This window comes from Pongo pygmaeus, chromosome 11, assembly GCF_028885625.2.
Source record: "Pongo pygmaeus isolate AG05252 chromosome 11, NHGRI_mPonPyg2-v2.0_pri, whole genome shotgun sequence".
Classification (NCBI taxonomy): domain Eukaryota; kingdom Metazoa; phylum Chordata; class Mammalia; order Primates; family Hominidae; genus Pongo; species Pongo pygmaeus.
In genome coordinates, this window is record NC_072384.2 from 34,997,186 (window position 1) to 35,022,868 (window position 25,683).

General features: G+C 41.6%; 1 protein-coding gene across 30 annotated transcripts in view; it reads left to right on the plus strand.

Moving 5' to 3' along the window:
* The window catches only part of R3HDM1 (R3H domain containing 1), a 187,877-nt gene extending 171,772 nt beyond the window's left edge, over window positions 1-16,105 (plus strand). For all 30 annotated transcript variants that reach the window (XM_054477850.2, XM_063647405.1, XM_054477848.1 and 27 more), the window contains 6 exons: window positions 3,120-3,223; window positions 3,749-3,921; window positions 9,194-9,338; window positions 12,782-12,864; window positions 13,326-13,410; window positions 14,767-16,105. In XM_054477850.2, coding sequence (XP_054333825.1) covers window positions 3,120-3,223; window positions 3,749-3,921; window positions 9,194-9,338; window positions 12,782-12,864; window positions 13,326-13,410; window positions 14,767-15,122 — 946 coding nt within the window. In that variant the 3' untranslated portion in view covers window positions 15,123-16,105. The remainder of the gene's footprint in view (window positions 1-3,119; window positions 3,224-3,748; window positions 3,922-9,193; window positions 9,339-12,781; window positions 12,865-13,325; window positions 13,411-14,766) is intronic.
* Window positions 16,106-25,683: the final 9,578 nt, after the last annotated feature.

Sequence of the window (25,683 nt, forward strand, 5' to 3'; positions counted from 1 at the left end):
AGACCTTGTCTGTTTAAAATAAATAAATAAATAAAATAAAATCACACTTTGATAAAGTAAGTTTCTAACTTTAAAAATACATTATATTTGTCATTTTTTTAAATCATGGCTTCAATTCCAAAACATAGTAAGATTGAAGAAATAATTAACTGGAGAGAAGGGGAATCTCTCTGAATTACCCTCTAATGTTAAAGGAATAAGATGATCACTGTAAAAAATTCAGAAGAAGGACCGGGCACAGTGGCTCACGCCTGCAATCCCAGCACTTTGGGAGGCCAAGGCAGGTGGATCACGAGGTCAGGAGATCAAGACCATCCTGGCTAATATGGTGAAACCCCATCTGTACTAAAAATACAAAAAAATTAGCCAGGTGTGGTGGCGGGCACCTGTAGTCCCAGCTACTCGAGAGGCTGAGGCAGGAGAATGGTGTGAACCCAGGAGGCAGAGGTTGCAGTGAGCCAAGATCGCACCACTGCACTCCAGCCTAGGTGACAGAGGGAGACTCCATCTCGAAAAAAAAAAAAAAACTCAGAAGAAACCTGTGGGATATCCTATAATGTCATTCATCAATCTCTCAAGCATTTCACGGCAGTTTGCCAGGCTCTACCTTACGTAGAGAAGAGGCAGCTCCTAAACAGGAAAAATATATTGGCAATAATTTTTATAGCAGTGACCTTAATACATTTGAAAGTGGATATTTTGATTTTTTTTTAGTTTACATATTCATAGTTTTATGTCAGGACTTTTCAGGAAGTTTGGGGATAAATGGGATTATTTGAAATTGATGTTTCATTTTTCTGTTAAAGGGTGTAGGATATCAACTTTGAATGACTAGGCCTGGTGCTTTACTTTAAAAGTCCTTCTTTCCCTCCTGTCTTCCAAAGGAGGAGAAACTTGTGAAATTACTACAGAACTGATTCATCTCTGGTATAATATATTTGTATTTTTAAAGAGAGTGTAAATACTGACTTCTATGCTTTCTTTTTTCTAAAGTGTTTAAGTGATTTAAGAGGGTGTCTCATTGTCTAGTCTATGTCCCTTGAATTATCTAAATATCTCTCAGAAGATTAGTAGAGGCCTGGAACTCATTTACATAATTCTAAAACTTGATTCTTACTCATTTACCTAACGGGTGTCTAGTGCTAGAAACCCACTCGAGTGGTAAAATGGAATCGCAGTTTGTAGTTTAGTAGAGTATGGGCTATATTGCTTACCTCAGTGACCGACCTGAGTATTCCCTGCCCTTTGTAGGATGGCTTGCTTTCACCCACATGTCTCAGACCTTAGCGAAAAAGATCAGAGTGAGGGGCATGGCTCAGGAGAGCTGTTCACATGGGTTAGAACAGAGCCTAAAAAACCTTCCACCTATGGGAACCTTTCTGTTTTCCTCAGTTTCGGCACATTTACAGACTTAAGCTGTATTATTTCCACAGGTAGCTAATACTTATATTACACATTACAATCATAATTAACATAAATTTCAGAAAGTACTGTTTTCACTTATGATCCAAAATCACTTTCTATTAAATCCTCCCTTTATATCTCTTTTTCCCTTTTATTGAGCCGCTCTGAGTTACTGCCCCTAAAAATGCATAAAGCTTTACTAATTCTTATTAACTGTCAGCCTGAAAGACAGAATTAACTTTTTATTATGGAAATCTGTAAACATATATAAATATAAACAGAAGTATACTCAACCCATATATGCCCATCACCAATTATGTAATTACTAATCTGTTTTCATATAAATCTCTGCCTCTTCTCCCTCCAATATTAGCTTGAAATAAATCCCAGGCATCATAGTATTTCATATCCATGAGTATTTCAGTATATGTATCCCTGAAGGATTTTTTAATCCCACATAACTAATATCATTTTATATCTTAAAATATTGAGGTTAATTCATTAATTACGTCAAATATCCGGTTCATATTTGTATTTCCTTCCACCTCGCAAATATTGCTTATGTTTTTACACATTTATCTTAGAGTTTCCCATATTCTGGATTTTACTGATTGCATCATCATGCTGTCATTTAACATGTCTTCCTGTATTCTCTGTAATTCAGTAGTTGTGTACAAAGTTTAACGCAATTATACGAGACACAGGTGCAAAAAGTTATTCCGACCAAATTAAGAAATACTGTTTTTTGTAAGACAGCTTTTTAAAATGACAAAGACAATAGAGTTTTAGATATAAATTATGGTTCTCAGTTACTCATGAATTCTCAGAAAGAATAGTATCATTCTGTGGTTTTTAACTATTATAAAAAAATTTTCTAGAAAAAACTTCAGAGATAATGTTATGACAAACCCCATATTAATTTGAGTCTGAAAGACTGCTCAGGCCAGGTGCAGTGGCTCACACCTGTAATTCCAGCATTTGGGGAAGCTGAGACGGGAGGATCACTTGAGGTCACGAGTTCAAGACCAGCCTGGCCAACATGGCAAAACCCCATTCTACTAAAAATACAGAAAGTAGCCAGGTGTGGTGGCAGGCACCTGTAATCTCAGCTACTTGGGAGGCTGAGGCAGGAGAATCGCTTGAAGCCTGGAGGCAGAGGTTGCAGTGAACTGAGATCATACCACTGCACTCCAGCCTGGGTGACAGAGCAGAACTCCATCTCAAAAAAAAAGACTAACTGTTCAAAAATACAGGAGTAACTTAATGGTTTCACACTAATAGCGTTTAATTTTTGTCAATATTTTGTTAACTATGTCAGAACATGTTCTGTTGTTTCCTCTGTTCTTAGTAATTAGTCTCGCTCTGTCGCCCAGGCTGTAGTGCAGTGGTGCCCAGGCTGGAGTGCAGTGGTGCAATCTCGGCTCACTGCAAGCTCTGCCTCCCGGGTTTACACCATTCTCCTGCCTCAGCCTCCTGAGTAGCTGGGACTACAGGCGCCTGCCACCACGCCCGGCTAATTTTTTGTATTTTTAGTAGAGATGGGGTTTCACCATATTAGCCAGGATGTTCTCGAACTCCTGACCTCGTGATCCGCCCGCCTTGGCCTCCCAAAGTGCTGGGATTACAGGCGTGAGCACCGCGCCCGGCCCATTCAAGAATCTTTATAGTCATCCTCCTCTCATTATGCTGTGTTTTTGTATTTGTTTTTTCCATAGCTCTTCAGTAGGTTACCTGCAACATCCAGCATCAGAACAAGTACAGTTTCCTCGAACCACTTCACCATGCAGTTCCCAGCAGCTTCAAGGCCACCAATGTACAGGTATGAAGAAATCAGTGAAAATAAGGTAATGATTGGTTCATATGAGAAGTAGTTCGATTAATTTCCTTAGGCATTTCTACAAAAAGGTTCTCAATTTGTGATGTGCTGAAATACACCCACAATATTGAGGGTGCTGTACTGAATCATAGTTAACATGTGCAGTCCACTTCTTCCTTTCCTTCTACTGCTGCTATCACAGTACTATCCTGATTCTCCTTTCTCGTAAGTATTGATATTCTCTAGGGTTATTTCCTACGCCTTCTCTCATTACTCTTCCAGCTGTTCCTGTTTACTCCAACTTACCATTATGATAAGTGAGATGTTGAGGCCTACAGAGTCCATCTTAATGCCTGTTTAAACACACAATACTTGTAGTATGATGCACTAGGGCTTCAACCTGGTTCCTTAGTTAATAGTAAAATTTTATTCAGAAATGTAAAATTACTACTGTTATCCTAGTGTTCAGAGAAACACCAACTAGTTGCTAAAATATTCTGACTGTAGCATCCTAATTCTGATTTTCAGCTGGACCACCACCGCCACCTGGTGGGGGCATGGTGATGATGCAGCTCAGTGTACCAAACAATCCACAATCTTGTGCCCACTCACCCCCGCAGTGGAAACAAAACAAATATTACTGTGATCACCAGAGAGGACAGAAGTGTGTAGAATTTAGCAGTGTAGACAGTATTGTCCAGGTAAGATGGTTTTGTTCATTATCATTTTGAAACATTACATTTTTGTTACCTAAGATTGACTTATAAGGCTTGAATTTGAAATCCTGTCAGCCAGATTAATAAAAGAATTTGGGCCAGGCACGGTGGCTCTCCCCTGTAATCCCAGCACTTTTTGCGAGGCTGAGGCACGGGGATCACCCAGTTTCAGTCCAGCCTGACCAACATGGTGAAATCCCATCTCTACTAAAAATACAAAATCAGCTGGGTGTGATGGCACATGCAAAAATACAAAATCAGCTGGGTATGGTGGTAGCATGCATCCCAGCTACTCAGGAGGCTGAGGCAGGAGAATCGCTTGAACCCAGGTGAGTGGAGGTTGTAGTAAGCCAAGATCTCAAAAAAAAAAAGAAGGAAAAAAAGAATCAGTATTTAAATATTATTTGCTAACTTCTGCGTATTCAAAAAATGTTTTTTAACTTCAAAAGATAAACTAGATCTAAAATTTGGTAAAGAAAAATAAGCATTTATCCTACCTTTCCCATATGAGTATATATTAATGTAACCAAATAGTTGATAAGAGAATGTTCTCTGTAGAATAATCCAGTTAATAAATGCAGAAGCAATGGTAGAATTAGAAAATTGCCAGAAAATCATCAGCAGATCCTAAAAATATTGGATTAAAAAGTTTTGGTTGAGAAACTGCTCACTTAAAAAAACAAAAAAGTTTTGAGGGGTATTTTAAATGGATGAATTAGACAGACAGCCCTGAATCCACTGATCAGTTGTAACATCACTAAAAGTAGGCCAGCCAAACATTATTTACCTCTTCATGTGGTATAGCAGGAAGTACACAGCATTACTTATGATACACTCTTACCGAAATTTGAACCTGAATCTATTCAAGCCTCTAACCCTAGCTACGTTTATGGGAAATATAAGAAGAAACAAAAGCAAATTACCTGATACCAGTGGGACATTTTACTTGACAAATTGGCCCTATTACTTTAATAGATGGCATTTTGAAATAGGAGCTTGGTCTGTTATACATTAAAAGAGACTGAAGAGGTATAATATCAGATATAATGTATGGATCTTATTTGGATATTGAATGATCAAAAGACATTTTTTAAGGCCAGGCGCAGTGGCTCATGCCTGTAATCCCAGCACTTTGGGAAGCTAAGGCAGACCTGGAACTCAGGAGTTCGAGACCAGCCTGGGTAACATGGTGAAACCCTATCTCTATAAAAAATACAAAAAATTATTCGGCCATGGCAGTGTGCACCTGTAGTCCCAGCCACTCAGGAGGCTGAGGCAAAACTGCTTTAGCCCAGGAGTTCAAGGCTGCAGTGAGCTACGATCATGCCACTGCATTGCCCCCTAGCAACAGAGGGAGACCCCAACTCTTTGAAAAAAAAAAAAACCCAGGCACAGTGGCTCATGCCTATAACCCCAGCACTTTGGGAGGCCATAGCAGGCAGATCACCTGAGGTCAGGGGTTTGAGACCAGCCTGGCCAACATGGAGAAACCCCGTCTCTACTAAAAATGCAAAACTTAGCTGGATGTGGTGGCGGGCACCTGTAATCTCAGCTACTCAGGAAGCTGAGGCAGTAGAATTGCTTGAACCCAGGAGGCGGAGGTTGCAGTGATCCGAGATCATGCCATTGCACTCCAGCCTGGGTGACAGAGCGAGACTCTGTCTAAAATTAAAAAAAAAAAAAAAAGAGTTGTCCATTAGATACAAGTGTTTGTATACTGAAATATTTACAAGTAAAATGCTGAGATTTGCTTTAAATACTTCAGGAAAAACAAAGCAGGGGAGATCACAGTTGAACCTGGATGATGGGTACATGGAATTTCATTGTGCTTTTCTATCTATACTTTTATATACTTGAAATTTTATAGAATTAAAAGGTTTTATCTTTTGTTGAGACAAGGTTACCCTCTGACACCCAGGCTGGACTACATTTTCACAATCAGCTTACTGCAGCCTCAACCTCCTGGGCTCATCATTTAGAGACAGGGTCTGGCTCTGTTACCTAGGCTGGAGTGCAGTGGCATGTTCCGGGCCTACTGCAGCTTCCATCTCCTGGGCTCAAGCCATCCTCCCACCTCAGCCACTTGAGTAGCAGAGACCACATATGCACACCACCATGCCCAACTAATTTTTTTTTTTTTTTTTTTTGTAGAGATGGGGTATTGCCGTGTTGCCCAGGCTGGTCTCAAACTCCTGAGCTTAAGCGGTCCACCTGGCTCAGCCTCCCAAAGTGCTGGGATCATAGGCTTGAGCTGCTTTACCCAGCCAGGTTTTAACTTTATTTAAAAGACAGTGGTTGGGCATGGTGGCTTATGCCTGTAATCCCAGCACTTCCGGCCGGGCGCGGTGGCTCACGCCTGTAATCCCAGCACTTCGGGAGGCCGAGGCAGGAGGATCACAAGGTCAGGAGATCGAGACCATCCTGGCTAACATGGTGAAACCCCGTCTCTACTAAAAATACAAAAAATTAGCCGGGCGTGGTGGCGGGCGCCTGTAGTCCCAGCTACTCAGGAGGCTGAGGCAGGAGAATGGCGTGAACCCGGGAGGCGGAGCTTGCAGTGAGCCAAGATCGCCCCACTGCACTCCAGCCTGGGCAACAGAGCAAGACTCCGTCTCAAAAAAAATAAATAAAAATAAAAAAATCCCAGCACTTTGGGAGGCCAAGGAGAAAGGATCGCTTGAGTCCAGGAGTTCAAGAGCAGCCTAGACAACATAATGAGATTCCATCTCTATAAAAAAGTTAAAAATTAGCCAGGTGCGGTGGTATACACCTGTAGCTATAGCTACTCGGGAGGCTGAAACAGGAGGATTGCTTGACCCTGAGTGGTAGAGGCTGCAGTGAGCTGTGATCACACTACCATATTCCAGTCTAGGTGACAGAGTGAGACCCTATCTCAAAAAAAAAAGGGAGGGGAACAAAAGTTATTACAGATCAGCTCACAAACTACCAATGGCCATTAAACAGATGAAAATATAAAACTACTTTTCATCTATATAATTGGGAAAATTCAGGAAGACCAATAATCTGCCATAGTAATAGTTTGGCAAAGATCAAGTTATAAGCTCTGGGACTCTCTTTGTGGTAGTGTAAATTGGTACAGCTCTTTGGAATGCACTTTGGAGACATTTTTCAAAATGTAGAATTTGATCCACAGATATGCTTCTGGAACTTTATCCAGTAAAAATTAAATAATAAGTGCAAAAATATGTGTACAATATTTCTTTTTTCCCTGTTGTAATATTGAAAAACTGTAAACAGTCTTGACATTCATCAGTGGGTAACTGATTATTACTGTGCCATTTAGGAAAACACCCTTAAGTGTGTAATACTGAAAAGAATAAGATACACCTACTATTGAGATGGTAGTTTGTAAATAACCAGTCACCATTAAAAGGAACTAGGGCTCCTTAGAAAAATAACTGTTGCCAGAGTTGGTGCAGGGAAAGTACCAGATGGGCGTAGGCCATCTTGGCTGTGCCAGAAAGTAAGGAAGGGATGGAAGAAAAATAGGGACGTGTTGAAGAATACAGGATCAGGAGTGGAGGTTTGGGGCATAAAACAATGATAGAAATGAATGATCATCCATAGAATAAAATAAGAATTCATGAGTCCATACTGATAAAAATCAATAAATGGAAAATGAAGCTCTGTCTTACCTTAGTGTAATGTAAAGTGATAAATGTAGAATCGTGAAATTAGAAGATCACCACCAAGAAACCATCAGGCAAGAGTCACCACTAGAGGCTACAAAACTAGTGGGTGAAATTCTGAGGAAAAGCAGAATTTTTTTTTAAAGTATCTCCCTACAAGATACTTAAAACAAAGGAAAAAAATTTTAATTTACAGTGGAGAAACCTGATAGGCAACACGTTAACAAAGCAGTCGAAGTAAATATCACCAATACTGTGATGACAGATAGACATCAGGTTCCTTCTGATGTGATCCATTGAGAAGGACACATTACTTCTCTGGTGTTCCTTTCCCAAATATATAACATGAACTTTTTAATGAGGAGACAGCAGACAAACCCAAATTGAGGGACAGTCTACAAAATAACTGATCTTCTGAAACAAATCTTCAGAAATGTCAGAGTCATGAAAGAAAGAAGAGACTGTGCTGTTCTGCTTCAGATTAAAGAAGATTAAAGAGCCATGACAACAAAATGCAGCCCTTGATTCTAGTCTGGATTCTGGACTTGAAGGGAAACATTTTTCTTATCTTTTGCTATAATGGACATTAGTGGGACACTTGGCAAAATTTAAATTAACTGTAGATTAGATAATACTATTGTATTGTTAATTTTCTGGCTTTTATTATTCTACTTTGATTATATTATAAAAGTCCTTGTTGTTAGGAAATAGACACTAATTATTTTGGGTTAAAGGAATATCATGTGAAATTCACTTTCAAACAGTTCCAAAAAACACAGTGATATATATGTATATATATGGGTGTACACACACACACACACACACACAGAGAGAGAGAGAGAGAGAAAGCAGTGTAATAAAAGTTAACATCATTTGGGAAATCTGGGAATTCTTTTACAATCTTAGGAACTATTCTCTAATGAAATTATTTAAATATGAAATGTTACAGTATTTAATATGAAAAAAGAGTGAGTTAGCTGTATGTATTCTCTCATGCAAAAGTATCAGCAATATTATTGCCAAGGTACAAAAGCAAGTTTCGAAAGTAGGATGTATAGTCTGTTCCCATTTTTGTGAAAAATGGATGTATGAATGCATGTGCTTAGAAACAATCTGTTGGCCGGATGCGGTGGCTCACGCCTGTAATCCCAGCACTTTGGGAGGCTGAGGCAGGCGGATCACAAGGTCAGGAGATGGAGAACATCCTGGCTAACACAGGAAAACCCCATCTCTACTAAAAATCAAAAAATTAGCTGGGCTTGGTGGCGGGCACCTGTAGTCCCAGCTACAGGCTGGGACTGAGGCAGGAGGCTCAGGAGGCTGAGGCGGGAGAATGGCGTGAACCTGGGAGGCAGAGCTTGCAGTAAGCTGAGATTGCACAACTGCACTCCAACTTGGGCAACAGAGCGAGACTCCGTCTCAAAAAAAAAAAAAAAAAGAAAAAAAAGAAACCATCTGTTACCAGTGTTTATTTTTGGGAGTTGCAGATCACATGCTTCTATAATGTTCGAATTATTTTCTAACAAGTACATATATGTAATCAGGAAGAATAAAAAATAAGCCTGCCCAAAATGCTGACCCATTTTCTTGACGTATTGTAATTGCAGCACAGCCCTCAACTCAGTAGCCCCATTATTTCACCAGCTCAGTCGCCAGCACCAGCTCAGCTGTCCACCCTGAAAACTGTACGTCCCTCTGGACCACCACTTTCCATCATGCCCCAATTTTCTAGACCTTTTGTCCCCGGGCAAGGTAAGTGTACATGAAACTAGTCACAACTTCAGAGAATTTAAGACATCCATTCCCAGTCACTTGGTAATTTATCTTGGTAATATTGCCTTTCTATTTTCCATAGAGCTGCATCTTCATCTACACTCAGGCATGTCTATTTGTGACCATATACTCTCCTAACCTTAATGTATCATTGCTAATTAATAATTATTAATTCAGTAATTACTTATGTTTAGTAATTACATGATCACATTAAAATCACTTTAACTTATTCTTAGAATCCATTCCTCTATAGTAATAATACACAGTTTTCTACATTTTTTCGGTATTTTAATTTCTACGTTAGAGTAATATATATCAAAAGTTTATCCAGGCCGGGCGCAATGGCTTACGCCTGTAATCCCAGCACTTTGGGAAGCCAATGCGGAAGGATCACTTGAGGCCACTCAAGACCCCGTCTCTAGAGAAACTACAAAAATCGGCCAGAAGTGGTGGCACATGACTGTAGTCACAGCTACTCGGGAGGCTGAAGCGGGAGGATCACTTCAGCCCAGGAATTTAAGACTGCAGTGAGCTCTGATTATGCCACTGCATTCCAGCATGGACAGCAGAGCAAGACTCTGTCTCAAAAATAAAACAGAAAAAAGAGATTATCCAAAAATTTATTCAGCAATCATTTATTAAGGAAATGGCTATGCCCTTGGTGTATAAAGATGAATAAGGAGAAGTCCTCACCCTCACTAACCCTTAGTCTACTTGGGGGAGCAGATATGCAAGCAGATGATTATAAACTAATATGGAAACCATTTTATTTCCTAGAATTTATCCTAAGGATAATGCACACAAAGATTTATATACAGAAGAGTTTATCCTATAGCAAAAAAAATTTAGAAACAACCTAACTCTGTTCATCAATGAGGAGTACTTAAATTATGGTATATTCATACAAGTAATATTATGTAGCTATCTAAAGAATCACTAAAAGGGGGCAATATTCAGGCTAGGCGCAGTGGCTCACACCTGTAATCCCAGCACTTTGGGAGGCCGAGGCAGGTGGATCACAAGGTTAGGAGTTCAAGACCAGCCTGGCCAAGACAGTGAAACCCCATCTCTACTAAAACTAGAAAAATGAGCTGGGCATGGTGGCAGGCACCTATAATCCCAGCTACTCGGGAGGCTGAAGCAGGAGAATCGCTTGAACCTGGGCGGCAGAGGCTGCAGTGAGCCAAGATCGTGCCACTGCACTGTAGCCTGGGCGACAGAGAGAGGCTCTGTCTCAAAAAAAAAAAAGACGGGGAGCAGTATTCACAATATGGTGAGTGATTTTGAAAAACAAGTTACACAGACATTTTGAAATAGTATGCAGATGTCTAATAAGCCCTTGAAAAGATATTTAACATCAGTCATTATAGACTATCTTGGCTCACTGCAACCTCTGCCTCCTGGGTTGAAGCAATTCTCCTGCCTCAGCCTCCCAAGTAGCTGGGATTACAGGCATGCGCCATACGCCTGGCTAATTTTTTGTGTTTTTAATAGAGACGGAGTTTCACCATGTTGGCCAGGCTGATCTCGAACTCTGACCTCATGATCCACCCATCTCAGCCTCCCAAAGTGCTGGGATTACAGGCGTGAGCCACCGCGCCCGACCTTGACAACTATTTTTTATACACCTTCACAGTTCACTTGGCATCTCTGATCTCAGTGCTAAATCCCCATGTCATATCTGCCCTTCCATCTATAGGTTGGGAAAGAGTGAGTATGTCATGCATATGTCCTGCCAGGGTGCTGCCCAGGCATCTTCACTGTGTTCACCCGGAAGGAGCCTTGTGGAATGGCAAGAAGTCCACACCTTGCTGCTTGTTATGAAGCTCTCAGGAGAAGGGGTGTACGATTTCCTGAGGATGCTTTCCTAGCACCTACTGATAACCCTCCCCCAAACACAAAATGTACTAAATTTGAGAACTTATGATTATAAAATAAATGAAAATGTAACACTAAAATCTTATTATCCAAGACAAAGTTTTTGCAGTCAGCATTTATTAAGCCTTTGCCATGTGATGACTTTAGGCTTTCCTGAGTGAAAGAAAGCAATTGGAAGATCTCCATCCTCACTAACCCACATTTACTGATTTAGGAAGGGAATACTTATGAATAATGACACTTAAGAACTACACAACTTTTTCTGAACAGGTTCAAATTATAAATGCAAATTTCACTTAAAGATTAAGAAGAGCAGACTTAAGACCCAGGATGTACAACTACTCATTGGTTAAAACTATTAAAGTGTGTTTGAGTATATGTAAATGTGTACATGCATATATTCTATGCATAAATTTATAGCAATTAATAGTGAATTGGGGAGATAAAAACTTAATGTTTATCCAGAGTTTCTTCCTTCCTCTGAAAGGTCAGATTTTAATCATAATAGAGTGATGTGAATTTCAGCACCTCAAGTGATTGGCATGTGTGTCGTAGTTATTTTGGTGTATTTCATACAGGATGTTAGGATTTAGTGTCATAGTTGTCTTAGATTCTTCCTCTTCCATATCTTCAAAGTATCCAGAGAAGTTTCTCTCCATCCTGTCTCTATTCATGTAGTTCCTACCATGCACCCTCCTTCCTAACCACTGTTATTAGTCCTTAATCTTTTCAGAATTTTGCCTGGGCTCTTAAAAGGATATGTGGAAATTTTTCATTCTTGTTTAAAATGTCATTTAGCCAGGCATGGTGGCTTGTACCTGTAATCCCAGCAACTCATGAGGTGGAAGGATTGCTGGAGGCCAGGAGTTTGAGACCAGCCTAGTCAACATAGTGAGACTCTATCTCTACTAAAATAAAATTAGCCAGGCATGGTAGTTTGTGCTTGTAGTCCCAGCTACTTGTGAGGGTGAGGCAGGAAGATCACTTGAACCCAGGAGTTCAAGGCTGCAGTGAGCTATGATTGCACCACTGCACTCCAGCCTGGGTTGTCGACAGAGCAGTACCCTGTCTCCAAAAGAAAAATGTCAGTTATCTATACTTTTTTTATGCCACCATACTTGTGTCCCCTGTTCATCTTATTTTGAACAATTAGAAAACTCTGGCAAGTACTTTTTATTTTTTTTATTTTTTATTTTTTTGAGACAGTCTCTCACTCCATCACCCAGGCTGGAATATAGTGGCACCATCTTGGCTCACTGCAACCTCTGCCTCCCAAGTTCAAGCAGTTCTCATGCCTCAGCCTCCTGAGTAGCTAGAATTATAGGTGCCCACGACCAGTCCTGGCTAATTTTTATATTTTTATTAGAGATGGGGGTTTCACCATGTTGGCCAGGCTGATCTCAAACTCCTGGCCTTAAGTAATCTGCCTGCCTCAGCCTCCCAAAGTGCTAGGATTACAGGCATGAACCACCATGCCCAGCCTCTGGCAAGTACTTTTTAACTGAGGAAAGAAAAAATGTAAAAATATTTTATTGACTTTTCAGGAGATTCCAGGTATCCATTACTTGGCCAGCCACTGCAGTATAATCCTCCTGCTGTTCTGCACGGACACATTCCAAACCAACAGGTATGAAAGACAACTAACCTCCTAGGCTTTGTTGCAGAACATCATAGCTCCCTCAGAGTGTAAGGGGTAACCCTGAGCCCACCTGTTGGCACTGCCCAAGAAGAGCTCTGTGCCTCGGCCAGTTGGTTTACACAGATTATCACTGGCTCCATCAGGAGCAGAGCAAAGGAGAAGATGGTGTGCTGCTTGGCAGAGCAGTAATTCTCTAGTGCCACCCAAAGACAAGGCAGTGGCTAGGGATTGGGGCACTCTTGCTAATGAAGGACCGTCAGCAAGTGATTGGTCATAATGAAGGACAGGAATGCCACTGCACAGACAGAATCCAGAAGGCCTCGGACTGATTTTCTTCTGCCAGAGTGCAAAACCCAAACTAAAAGTGTTTTGGTGTTAAGTTGGTAAACATCCAAAGTGTGTTTTTCAGCATTATTAACCTTGTTTCTCAACTATTTGTGGGTTTTCAGGGTCAGCCTGGCAGCAGGCATGGAAACCGAGGAAGGAGACAAGCTAAAAAAGCTGCATCCACGGACCTTGGAGCAGGAGAAACAGGTATGTCTCTGAGGGGCAGCTAGATGTGGGTCTGCAAACTGGTGACAGTCTTTAAAAATACACCACAGCACAGAAATGGGTTTTCCTCTTCCTAGAATCCTGCAAAAAGTCATAATTTTTGCCATCTCTGATTTAGCGTTCTTGGATATGTTCCTATGACCCTGTGTCATTTGAGATGTGAGAATATATATGGTAAGATGCAGGTAGGTTTAGGAGGGACAGAGGGGCCAAAGGGAAATGTGTGAGAGGAACAAGTAGAGTGAAACTCAGCCTCTTAGTTCTTTGAGAAAGGGTTTTTTCCTTACATCCATGTGGGAGAGAGTCTGAGTGAACAAATATATTGCCTCTCTGGTAAAGTGCCTTCAAGTTTGTATTTTAACTTTCTACTCAGCAGCCTTGTGGTGTGGATAGGGCAAGTGCTTTTATTTTATTTTACAATGGAAATGTGAAGTTCAGAAAAATGTTTGAGATCACCTAATTTAGAAAAGCCACTGTACGATGCTTTTTATTTGTGCAACTACCAGTAAAGACTATGACATCAGTAGCTTAATTTTATTTTATTTTATTTATTTATTTATTTATTTTTGAGATGGAGTTTCATTCTTGTTGCCCGTGCTGGAGTGGTGCAGTGGTGTAGTCTCAGCTCACTGCAACCTCCACCTCCCAAGTTCAAGCAATTCTCCTGCCTCAGCCTCCCGAGTAGCTGGGATTACAGTCGCCCACTGTGTTTTTAGTAGAGATGGGTTTCACCATGTTAGTCAGGCTGGTCTCGAACTCCAGACCTCAGGTGATCCACCCACCTCGGCCTTCCAAAGTACTAGGATTACAGGTGCGCCCGGCTTAGTAGCTTTAACACTATTAGCCCTCTATTCCTTGCCTATGGGGTAAGTAGGAATGATTTAAAAGATGGATGTCCCTGGCCGGGTGCAGTGCCTCATGCCTGTAATCCTAGCACTTTGGGAGGCTGAGGCAGGTGGATTACCTGAACTCAGGAGTTCGAGACCAGCCTGGCCAATATGGTGAAACCCCATCCATCTCTACTGAAAACACAAAAAATTAGCTGGGCATGGTGGCAGGCACTTGTAATCCCAGCTACTTGGGAGGCTGAGGCAGGAGAATCGCTTGAACCTGGGAGGTGGAGGTTGCAGTGAGCCAAGATCACACCGCTGCACTCCAGCCTGGGAGACAGAGTCAGACTCCGTCTCCCAAAAAAAAAAAAAAAAAAGATGGCCCTAACAGTTTTAATGTTGTGTATTCGAATGGTCATTTCCCATGTCATATTTGGGTCTGCAGTGCTTTTTTACCCAACTTTTTTGGTAACAGGGATGTACTGATTCTGTACCTTTTCTATTCTAGTTGTTGGGAAGGTCTTGGAAATTACTGAACTGCCAGATGGAATAACTCGCATGGAAGCTGAAAAGCTTTTTGGGGAACTCTTTAAAATTGGCGCCAAGATCCGGTGGCTCCGGGACCCCCAGTCCCAACCACGTCGTCACCCCCTCTGCTGTGGCAGCGGGGACAACACTGTCAACCCTGAACGCTCTAAACCCAGTGACTTGGCCTCCACCTACACCGTCTTAGCCACATTCCCCTCCATTTCAGCTGCACAGAATGCACTGAAGAAACAAATTAACTCAGTTAACAAGTTTAAGCTGAGAACAAGCAAGAAGCACTATGACTTTCACATTTTGGAAAGGGCAAGTTCTCAGTAACAGCCACCTTTGGACCCTTCGCCTTTATGGTTCCCCTGCCCTCTCCCATCTTTGATTGGCTTGGTATTTGGAGCTTCTGTTAACATTATAGAGACTCCTAGGATGTGTGTTCATGGCGTTATAGCTTTTGAAGAAAGGCCAGTGATCCAGCAAAGGGGGAAAAAATATGCATTTCACCCCACATGACTATAGGAATCCACATCAGAATGATACAGAGTTAGCAGGTTTTTCTAAGGAAATGCCGTTCAAATGCCTCCTAACTTTTATAGTTATTTCGTTTTATATTTCTAAATTCTTGTATCAGATCCAAAGCTCTATTGTACAGCAAATTATTCTTCAAAATGATTATAACCAGTTGCAACCTGTATTTCTTTTTGCAGCCAGCACAATGTGACCCAACTTAAAATTTCAGGGAAAAAGAATGCAGGAGTGAAATAACCAAGTCAAAACCATGTACTATCTCCTTGGGGGTTAGGGATGCTAAGAAGATCCCACAAATAGAGGATTCCTCTTCCCCTGAATCTCTAAACTCAGAAACAATTGCCAAAAAATACATAACTCTTCCTTGTAGGGCCCTTTCCTTATTCATTTAGGTAGTGTGAACATTAAGTATAAAATAAATTATGTTCTTAATGCCTCTTAAACCACTTACATTCAAAGGGGAACAGAAATCATTCTAAGCAGGAAAATACTTCCACTTTTTTTTTTTCAAGTATCTCTCTAATAACTAAATGCCACTTATTTGCATTCCCCTCCTTGTGGATTTTTTGTCACCTAAGGAAATGCATTTGATGAGTGCTGGAAACTTCCTAAGTGCTTTACAGTTTGTTTTCATTGTTTGCAGCGGATCACTGGACATCAAAGATTCATTGCACTTATGAACAAGGAACCTTCTTTTCAATTTCTGTGTAATCTGCAAGGCTGTACAATGTGTGCTGATGCAAGCCTTTTTCAGTTCAAGAGAATAAATGTTTACAAATATAGGCTCACTTTGTCTTTTTTTTTTTAATTAAAAACACCTTTTAAATGAGTGTCAGTTTTGAAGACAATAACCTTTTTGGAAGATTTAAGTCAATTTCAGACTTACAGAAGATGAAAAACAGTAAACCACCTCATTTTACAAATGTCCTAAACATCTCTTTCTCTGTGGCAGTGATTCCTGGTGGATACGATTCGTGTTACTGTGTTCTCTATCACAAAGTTATTACCAACTGTAGAAATTTGGAGTATGAACATACTTATTGTCAGGCAACTAAAAATAGAATATTATGTTTGGTGAGATAAATTTGTTTTTAGCTTATGTATTGCACACCAAATTGTCCACTTAGGCTCAAATGTTTTATAGACATCTTTTCCCTTTGGTTAGCCAAGCAAAGTCACCCTGTTGGGAAATCTAAAAGGTAGGGGTCTGCCAGCTGCAGCTTGCCTGGAGTCTGGTTATCTTCCAGCCCAGAGTAGGGCTTCTACTATGAAATTGAAGAGCACTAGGTGTTACTAGACTCTGGTGCAGATGTGCACTCACTTCAGCGCATTTGCAAGGTCCCACTGGTCCCAGAGAATGCCAGGCCTCCCCACCAACTAGCACATCCCAATTGTGAATATTGTACTCCTGGGATCAAAAGTTGAAGCTGTCTTAGAACCATTTTAGATTAAGGAGCCATAGCCAGGGAAAAGAGTAAGAGTGTGAGGTCTGTGAAAATCTCTTGCTTCCAAGGCTTGTTGAATTTTAATTGTTTTTGACCTGCAGAGAGTCAAAGATGGAAAGGACACGTAAGTAAGGCTAGCATTTCAGCAACAATTCTTCAATCATACATGGGGATGGAGACCAAAAAAGTCACAACCTCCCATCCTGGCCAACATGGTGAAACGCTGTATCTACTAAAATACAAAAAATTAGCTGGGCATGGTGGTGCGCACCTGTAATCCCAGCTACTTGGGAGGCTGAGGCGGGGGAATTGCTTGAACCCAGGAGGCAGAGGTTGCAGTGAGCCAAGATCGTGCCACTGCACTCCAGCCTGGTGACAGAGCAAGACTCCATCTGAAAAAAAAAAAGTCACAACCTCATGGTTCCTTGCAATTAATTTTTTTTTTTTTTTGAGACCAGAGTCACTCTGTCACCCAGGCTACAGTGCAGTGGCACGATCTCAGTTCACTGCAACCTCAGACTCCTGGGTTCAAGCAATTCTTCCTCAGCCTCTCGAGTAGCTGGGATTACAGGCACCTGCCACCATGCCCCACTAATTTTTGTATTTTTAGCAGAAACAGGGTTTCGCCATATTGGCCAGGCTGATCTCGAACTCCTGACCTGAGGTGATCCACCCGCCTCGGCCTCCCAAAGAGCTGGGATTACAGGCATGAGCCACTACACCTGGCCTGCAATTAATTTCTCTTGAATATTCCCTTTAGACCAGGCATGGTGGCTCATGCCTATAATCCCAGCACTGGGAGGGTGAGGCGGACAGATCACTTGAGGTCAGGAGTTCGAGACCAGCCTTGCCAACATGGCAAAACCCCATCTCTACTAAAAACACAAAAATTAGCCGGGTGTGGTGGTGGGCACCTATATAATCCCAGCTACTCGGGAGGCTGAGGCAGAAGAATCGCTTGAACCTGGGGGGCAGAGGTTGCAGTGAGCCGAGGTTGCGCCACTTCACTCTAGCCTGGGCAGAAGAGGGAAACTCCGTCTCAAAGAAATTATCTTTCACTCCTGCAGTAGGAATTCTGGTAAACCAGTTTTTGCTTTAAACTCTTAGTTTACCTTGTAGGAGTTGAATACTGTGCAAAGTAAATAGGTAAGACACTAGAGCTAAAAAAAGATCAGAGGCTATTGTAGAGTTAACTCCTAGCCACCACCACCACGTTCCCTGACAATCACATAGAAATAACAATGAAATTGGCCAATCCCACCACCATTACAAAAATATGCACACGTTCCCTAATCTACATTCCCCCTTTTTTTTAATGTAAATTTTGATTTCCCCTGTATAAAAATGGTGGGAGGTAGAAGCACATACAGGAGGCATTTAAGATGTGATTTGGTCTAGACTGGTAATCTCAAAGACAGCTTTCGATGTCCCATAGCCCTGGCAATAATCCTTATCATGGGTTTTTCCAGACCCCTGACCATTTTTAGGGGTAGATATTGCTTTTTTTTTTTTTTTTTTTTTTTTTTTGAGATGGAGTCTTGCTCTGTCGCCCAGGCTGGAGTGCAGTGGTGTGATCTCTGCTCACCGCAAGCTCCGCCTGCCTTCAGCCTCCCAAGTAGCTGGGATTACAGATGCCTGCCACCACGCCCGGCTAATTTTTTGTATTTTTAGTAGAGATGGGGTTTCATTGTGTTAGCCAGGATGGACTCGATCTCCTGACCTTGTGATCCGCGCACCTCGGCCTCCCAAAGTGCTGGGATTACAGGTGTGAGCCACCGCGCCCGGCCAGATATTACTTTTACCAACAAAGTGTTATTCTTTCTTGTGCCAATATCAGCAGCTCCAGCAGTCCTTTCTTTGGGAATGATAGAGGTCAGTCCATAACATTCTGTCTGTTTATGCTACTTAATATTAGAAAACTGAGAATATGGCTTATGGTTTGAAGCTCTTGGTTTGCAAAGAACACAGATATATTGGGTACATGTTTGTGATCTAGAGTACAAGGTGTGTTTGCCATGGTGCCACAGGTAATTAAAAATTATTAGGTTGGCATCAGAGCTGGCAACAAAATAGGGATGTGAGCCTTTCCCAAGCTAGGAAAATGTTTTCCTGATCCCACTAGGTAGGGCCTTATGGCCTATGAATAGTGTGGCAACACAGGCCTCTGAGTAGAACCCACAGTTCCGGATTAGCTTGGGAAGAGTAAAGTCAGCATATCTGCAGCTACCTCAGGAAACAGCTGAGTTGGATTCTCTACCTGTTACCAACAACAGAAGACATGCAAACTTAAGACTTCAGCAGAGGCAAGACCCCTAATCCCAGCCCACTGCCTGCCCAACAGATAATATGTTATCTATAGTCTCCAAAGGCTAAGGGCATGAGTTCCGTCTTCTAGGGCCCAGTGAAGTGCTAGCACAAAGGCATTATATACATGCTGGTGGGATTCAAAGCTGGCCCCTGGTTGCTTGGGATTCTAGAAGCCTTTAACAGCTGGTGCTAAAAGAACCTGAGTCTCTTGCACACACATTCAGCCCATGACCTTCACCAGCTTGAAAAACAGATACAGCTGCCCTTGAATCCACCCCCACGTCCACATATGCTCAGGCTACACAGTGCATATTTGTTCATTATTTTTCCCCTCAATGTCTCTACTTGTATTCATTTTGGTTTGATTTCACCCACATAAGAATACTGGAGGGCTGTAAAGAAAAGGCAGAGGGAACTTCTGAATCAGAAAGAAAAATGATAAAAGTTTGTTCTTTGGGGGTTGAGGAAGAGGAAGCATTGAAATAGATACATTAAATACTTTTTTAATTAATTAATTATTTATTTTTTGAGACAGAGTCTTGCTCTGTTGCCCAGGCTAGAATGCAATGGCGCAATCTCGGCTCACTGCAACTTCTGCCTCCCAGGTTCAAGCGATTCTCTTGCCTCAGCCTCCCGATTAGCTGAGACTACAAGCACACGCCACCATGCCCAGCTAATTTTTTGTATTTTTAGTAGAGATGGGGTTTTACCATGTTGCCCAGGCTGGTCTCAAACTCCTAACTTCAGGTGATCTGCCAGACTGGCTCATTTCTGCAAGTAATAAACTCTAATAATATCCTGTACTTCTTCTTCAAAGCATTTATCACAATGATAATTACATGAGTAATTGGCCAATTAGTTGCTTACTGTTTTTCTATCCATCAGAATGTAATCTTTAGGACAGGGAAAATGTCTATTGCTTCTGTTTACTAATATATCCCTGGCACCACCAGTGCCTTTCCCAGTAAACATTTATCCAGTGATTAAATGAACAAATGATTTGGCAGAGTCAAATGCTTTGAATGTTTTTTCTTTTTCTTTTTCTTTCTTTTTTTTTTTTTTTTTTTTTTGAGAGTTTTGCTCTGTCACCCAAGCTGGGAGTGCAGTGGCATGATCATAGCTCACTGCAGCCTCAACCACCAGTGCTCAAGCAATCCTCCCATCTCAGCCTTCCAAGCAGCTGGGATTACAGGTGTGAGCCACTGCACTGGCTAATTTCTTAAAATTTTTTGTTTTTCTTGTTTGTTTTGTTTTTGAGATGGAGTCTCACTCTGTCACCCAGGCTAGAGTGCAGTGGCGCAATCTTGGCTCACTGCAACCTCTGCCTTGCGGATTCAAGCAATTCTCTTGCCTCAGCCTTCCGAGTAGCTGGGACTAAAGGCGAGTGCCACCATGCCTGGCTAATTTCTTGTATTTTTTAGTGGAGATGGGGTTTCACTGCATTAGCCAGGCTGGTCTCAATCTCCTGACCTCATGATCCACCCACCTCGGCCTCCCAAAGTGCCCGGATTACAGGCATGAGCCGCTGTGCCTGGCCAATTTTTAAAAATTTTTTGTAGAGACAGGGTCTCACTGTATTGCCCAGGCTGGTCTCAAACTCCTGAACTCAAGCGATCACCTCGGCCTCCCAAAATTCTGAGATTATAGGCTTGAGCCACTGTGCGCAGCTGCTTTGAATCTTGAAAGGCATATATATATATGTATATACATACATTTTAACTGCTATACATTTGTTAGTTATTAGTTATTTCTGACAGCCTGCCAAAATCTTGCATATATATGTATATACGTATATATACACGTGTATATATACACATATGTATATATACACGTATATACACGTGTATATATACACATATGTATATATACACATATATACACGTGTATATATACACATATGTATATATACACATATATACACATGCGTATATACACGTGTGCATGTATACACATATGCGTATATACACGTGTGCATGTATACACATATGCGTATATACATGTGTGCATGTATACACATGCGTATATACGTGTGTATACACATGCATGTACACACGTGTGCGTATATACACATATGCATGTACACACGTGTGCGTATATACACATGCGTGTACACACGTGTGCGTATATACACATATGCGTGTACACACGTGTGCGTATATACACATATGTGCGTGTATGTGTATATACACATATACACATATGTGCGTATATGTGTATATACACATATACACATATGCACCTATACACATATGTGTGTATATACACATATACACATACACATATACACATATGTATATACACATATACACATATACATATATACATATGCATATACACATATGCATATATACACATATACATATGCATATACACATATGCATATATACACATATACATATGCATATACACATGCATATATACACATATACATATGCATATACACATATGCATATATACATATACATATGCATATATACACATATACATATGCATATATACACATATACATATGCATATATACATATATGCATATGCATATATACATATATGCATATATACACACATGCATATGCATATATACACACATGCATATGCATATATACACATATACATATGCATATGCATATATACACATATGCATATATACATTTGTATATACACATATATACATATACACATATACACGTATATACATATGTATATCTACACATATACACGTATATACATATGTGTATATACGTGTATATATATGCAAGATTTTGGCAGGCTGTCAGAAATAATTAACATATGTAAAGCAGTTAAATACTATGTGCCAAGTACTTGCTAAGCACTTACAAGGGTCTCTATGTGATTGATCATCACAATAGCCCTAAAGGATAAATTATATTATTACCCTAGTTTACTAGTGAGGCAACTGAAGTGTCAGAGAGGTGAAGAAATTTGCCTAACGTCTCAGCTAATAAGTGATGATGGTATTCATAAACCAGGCAGGCTGACTCCAGAGGTCATGGGCTAAACTATTTATATTACTGCTTCAAGCCTTGCTAACACAGTAATTGCCATTTTTGATTTGGCTTATTCACCTGGATCTCTATGAGAAGCCAGAGAGGAGTACCATCCTATCTTACATGTGAAAATTTGATAGTTGCGAGTGAAGCTTGGAACTTATTTATTTATTTATTTAGAGACAGAGTCTTGCTCTTGTCGCCCAGGCTGGAGTGCAATGGCACGATCTCGGATCACTGCAACCTCTGCCTCCCAGGTTCAAGTGATTCTCCTGCCTCAGCCTCCCAAGTAGCTGGGATTACGGGCGCCTGCCACCATGCCCAGCTAATTTTTGTATTTTTAATAGAGACGGGGTTTCTCCATGTTGGCCAGGCTGGTCTCAAACTCCTGACCTTGTGATTCATCCGCCTCGGCCTCCCAAAGTACTGGGATTACAGGCATGAGCCACTGCGCCTGGCCCTGAAACCTATTTAAATGCTTCTTCTCTTCTTTTTTTATTTTATGCGCACCCATGAACTTTATGTGGTAATCAAACTATTCTCCTACTGGTCTACAGGTGAGTGATGATGATGCTCTGTGTCATCTATCATATTTAGCTTTTTTTTTTTTTTTGAGACAGAGTTTTGCTCTGTCACCCAGGCTGGAGTGCAACGGTGCGATTTCGGCTCACTGCAACCTCCACCTCATGGGTTCCAGTGATTCTCCTGCTACAGCCTCCTAAGTAGCTGGGATTACAGGCGCCTGCCACCATGTCTAGCTAATTTTTTGTATTTTTAGTAGAGATGGGGTTTCACCATGTTGGCCAGGCTGGTCTCAAACTCCTGACCTCAGGTGATCCACCCACCTTGGCCTCCCAAAGTGCCGGGATTACAGGTGTGAGCCACCACGCCCGGCCATGTTTAGCATTTTTTATACTTCTCACTTTCACTCAAGAAAAAACAAGAACAGACAATAATATTTTTCCTTTACATGGTTTTTATACAACCAGCTTTGCAACATGTAAGTTATAAAGCCTTCTCTGGTGGTAAGCAGGTACAGGCTTCTGTGGGACAGAAAATGTTTTTTTTTTTTAAAGCATGATGTGAGACTTTATATTTTAAGGTGATGTTACCAATCCAGTTTCAGTAGGAAATGCCCTTTGATTTCTTTTGAATTACTACAGTTAAGAATTCAGTTTGTGGTAGGTTTTTCTCTGTGCAAATTAAAATAGTACCTTAGTAGTGGGAAACCTTTGGCCTCAATGACACTAGTAACTCATTCATTTGGCAAAAAATACAAGACACTGAAAATAGAAAGAACACTGAGGCTGGGCGCGGTGACTCACGCCTGTAATCCCAGCACCTTGGGAGGCCAAGGCAGGTGGATCAACTGAGGTCAGGAGTTTGAGACCAGCCTGGCCAACATGGTGAAACCTTGTCTCTACTAAAAAAAAAAAAAATACAAAAATGTCCTGGTCATGGTGGTGCGCGCCTGTAATCCCAGCTACTCGGGAGGCTGAGGCAGGAGAATGGCTTGAACCTGGGAGGCGGAGGTTGCAGTGAACCGAGATCGTGCCATTGTACTCCAGCCCGGGCAACAAGAGCGAAACTCCATCTCAAATAAATAAATAAATAAAAGAAGATTGAGTAAAGCTATTGTTTCTTTTTTTCTTTTTCTTTCTTTTTTTTTTTTTTGAGAAGGAGTCTTACTCTTGTCACCCAGGCTGGAGTGCAATGGTGTGATCTGGGCTCATTGCAACCTCTGCCTCCTGGGTTCAAGTGGTTCTCCTGCCTCAGCCTCCAGAGTAGCTAAGATCACAGGCACCCGCCACCACACCTGGCACATTTTTTGTATTTTTAGTAGAGACGGGGTTTCACCATGTTGGCCAAGCTGGTCTCCAACTCCTGACCTCAGGTGATCCACATGCCTTGGCCTCCCAAAGTGCTGGAATTACAGGCATAAGCCACCGCGCCCAGCCAAATCTATTGTTTCCAAACTCTCTTCTTGGGGAAGAGAGAAGATATAAACCCAGAACTTTAAGTAACTATATAAAATAAAATGTTCACAGGATATAAATGACCATGAGAAACTGCGCTCTTCCCTGAGATGTGATGGAAGCCGGTACTGAACAGGTATGTGCCACACTGGCCAATGCTGTGAGTACACTGATGCCTGTCCGATGCCAGCTTCACATGTACAGCAGCGACCGCAAACTCAAATACTCGCTATAGCCTGAGTGTAAGTAAATGAGTGAAGCTTAGTAGTGGGAGGGGCTGTGGCAAAGGAGAACACACATGACCTTTCTACAACCTTTTGCAGGCCCAGTAAGAACATCAGGAGACCAGACACAGTTCATACATCTCACACTGCCAAGACATGAAGAGAGTTAGAAGGGCCCTGTGTGAGGTAAACAGCTGCAGGGCCTCCACGGAGCAAACCAGAAACAGCACACAGTGATTGGTCACAGAGGAAAACAGGGAGATTTCAAAGGTGGAAGGCCAGGGGCTTTATGGCAAGCCACATGGGATGGTTCCCCATCTTGCCCTGGGACCACCATGAACAACCTCTCTGTCTTGGAAGACAAAAAGCAGGACTTTGAGAATGCTTTTTGGGGTCAAGCTGATGTGGTGAGGGTTCTTCCAATGGTCACAGAGACACCAACTGAAACCTGACCTTCCTCTTCAGCAGCTCTAAACCTGGTAACCAGCCTAAGACCCAAGACCCCTCAGAGAAGAGCTCATTGCAATGAAACCATTCATTGTGTATCAAAGAAGCCCATAAAACCTTGGGACTCAGCTCACAGGAAGTCTTTTATCTCTAGAATTAAGGGTTTGCACTGGGAAGGAAAATAACAGTGCAAACCATGCCGTATTTTTCCTGCTGCGCAGCAGTGAACAAACTTCTGTGGTAAGGTCCTGAGTGTAAAAAGTTGCTGTAGTTTGTGATTCAGGTCTGTCTGAAAATTGGCGTTGATGCTGCTTCCCTCAACAGGCCACCACTCACCCCTACTTTCCCTCTACAATAACCAGTACATGGCTCTTTCATTTTATCCAAGCCAAAGAATTATGGTCACCTATTCATGTATCAATCTCTCTCACTGACTAGACTACAGGCTTTTTGAGGACAAAAATAGTATTATTGTCAATGAATTAACCAATAGTTCAATCCCAGCACCTAATCTATTGCCTGTCCCAAAACAGGCATTCAAAGTTTTAATAAGTGAAGGGAGAGGCCGGTCGCAGTGGCTCACACCTGTAATCCCAGCACTTTGGGAGGGGATTACAGGAGGATCACTTGAGGTCAGGAGTTCAAGACCAGCCTGGCCAACATAGTGAAACCCAATCTCTACTAAAAATACAAAATTAGACAGGCACGGTAGCACACACCCGTAATTCCAGCTACTTGGGAGGCTGAGGCAGGAGAATTGCTGGAACCTGGGAGGCGGAGTTTGCAGTGAGCCGAGATTGTGCCACGGTACTCCAGCCTGGGCAACAGAGCGAGACTATGTCTGGAAAACAAAATAATAATAAGTGAAGGGATAGAATTCCATGCAAGAGTGAACCATGCAAGAAGCAGCATGGTGTGAACAAAAACAGAGTTGGCAAATAGTATGCCCTGGTAGG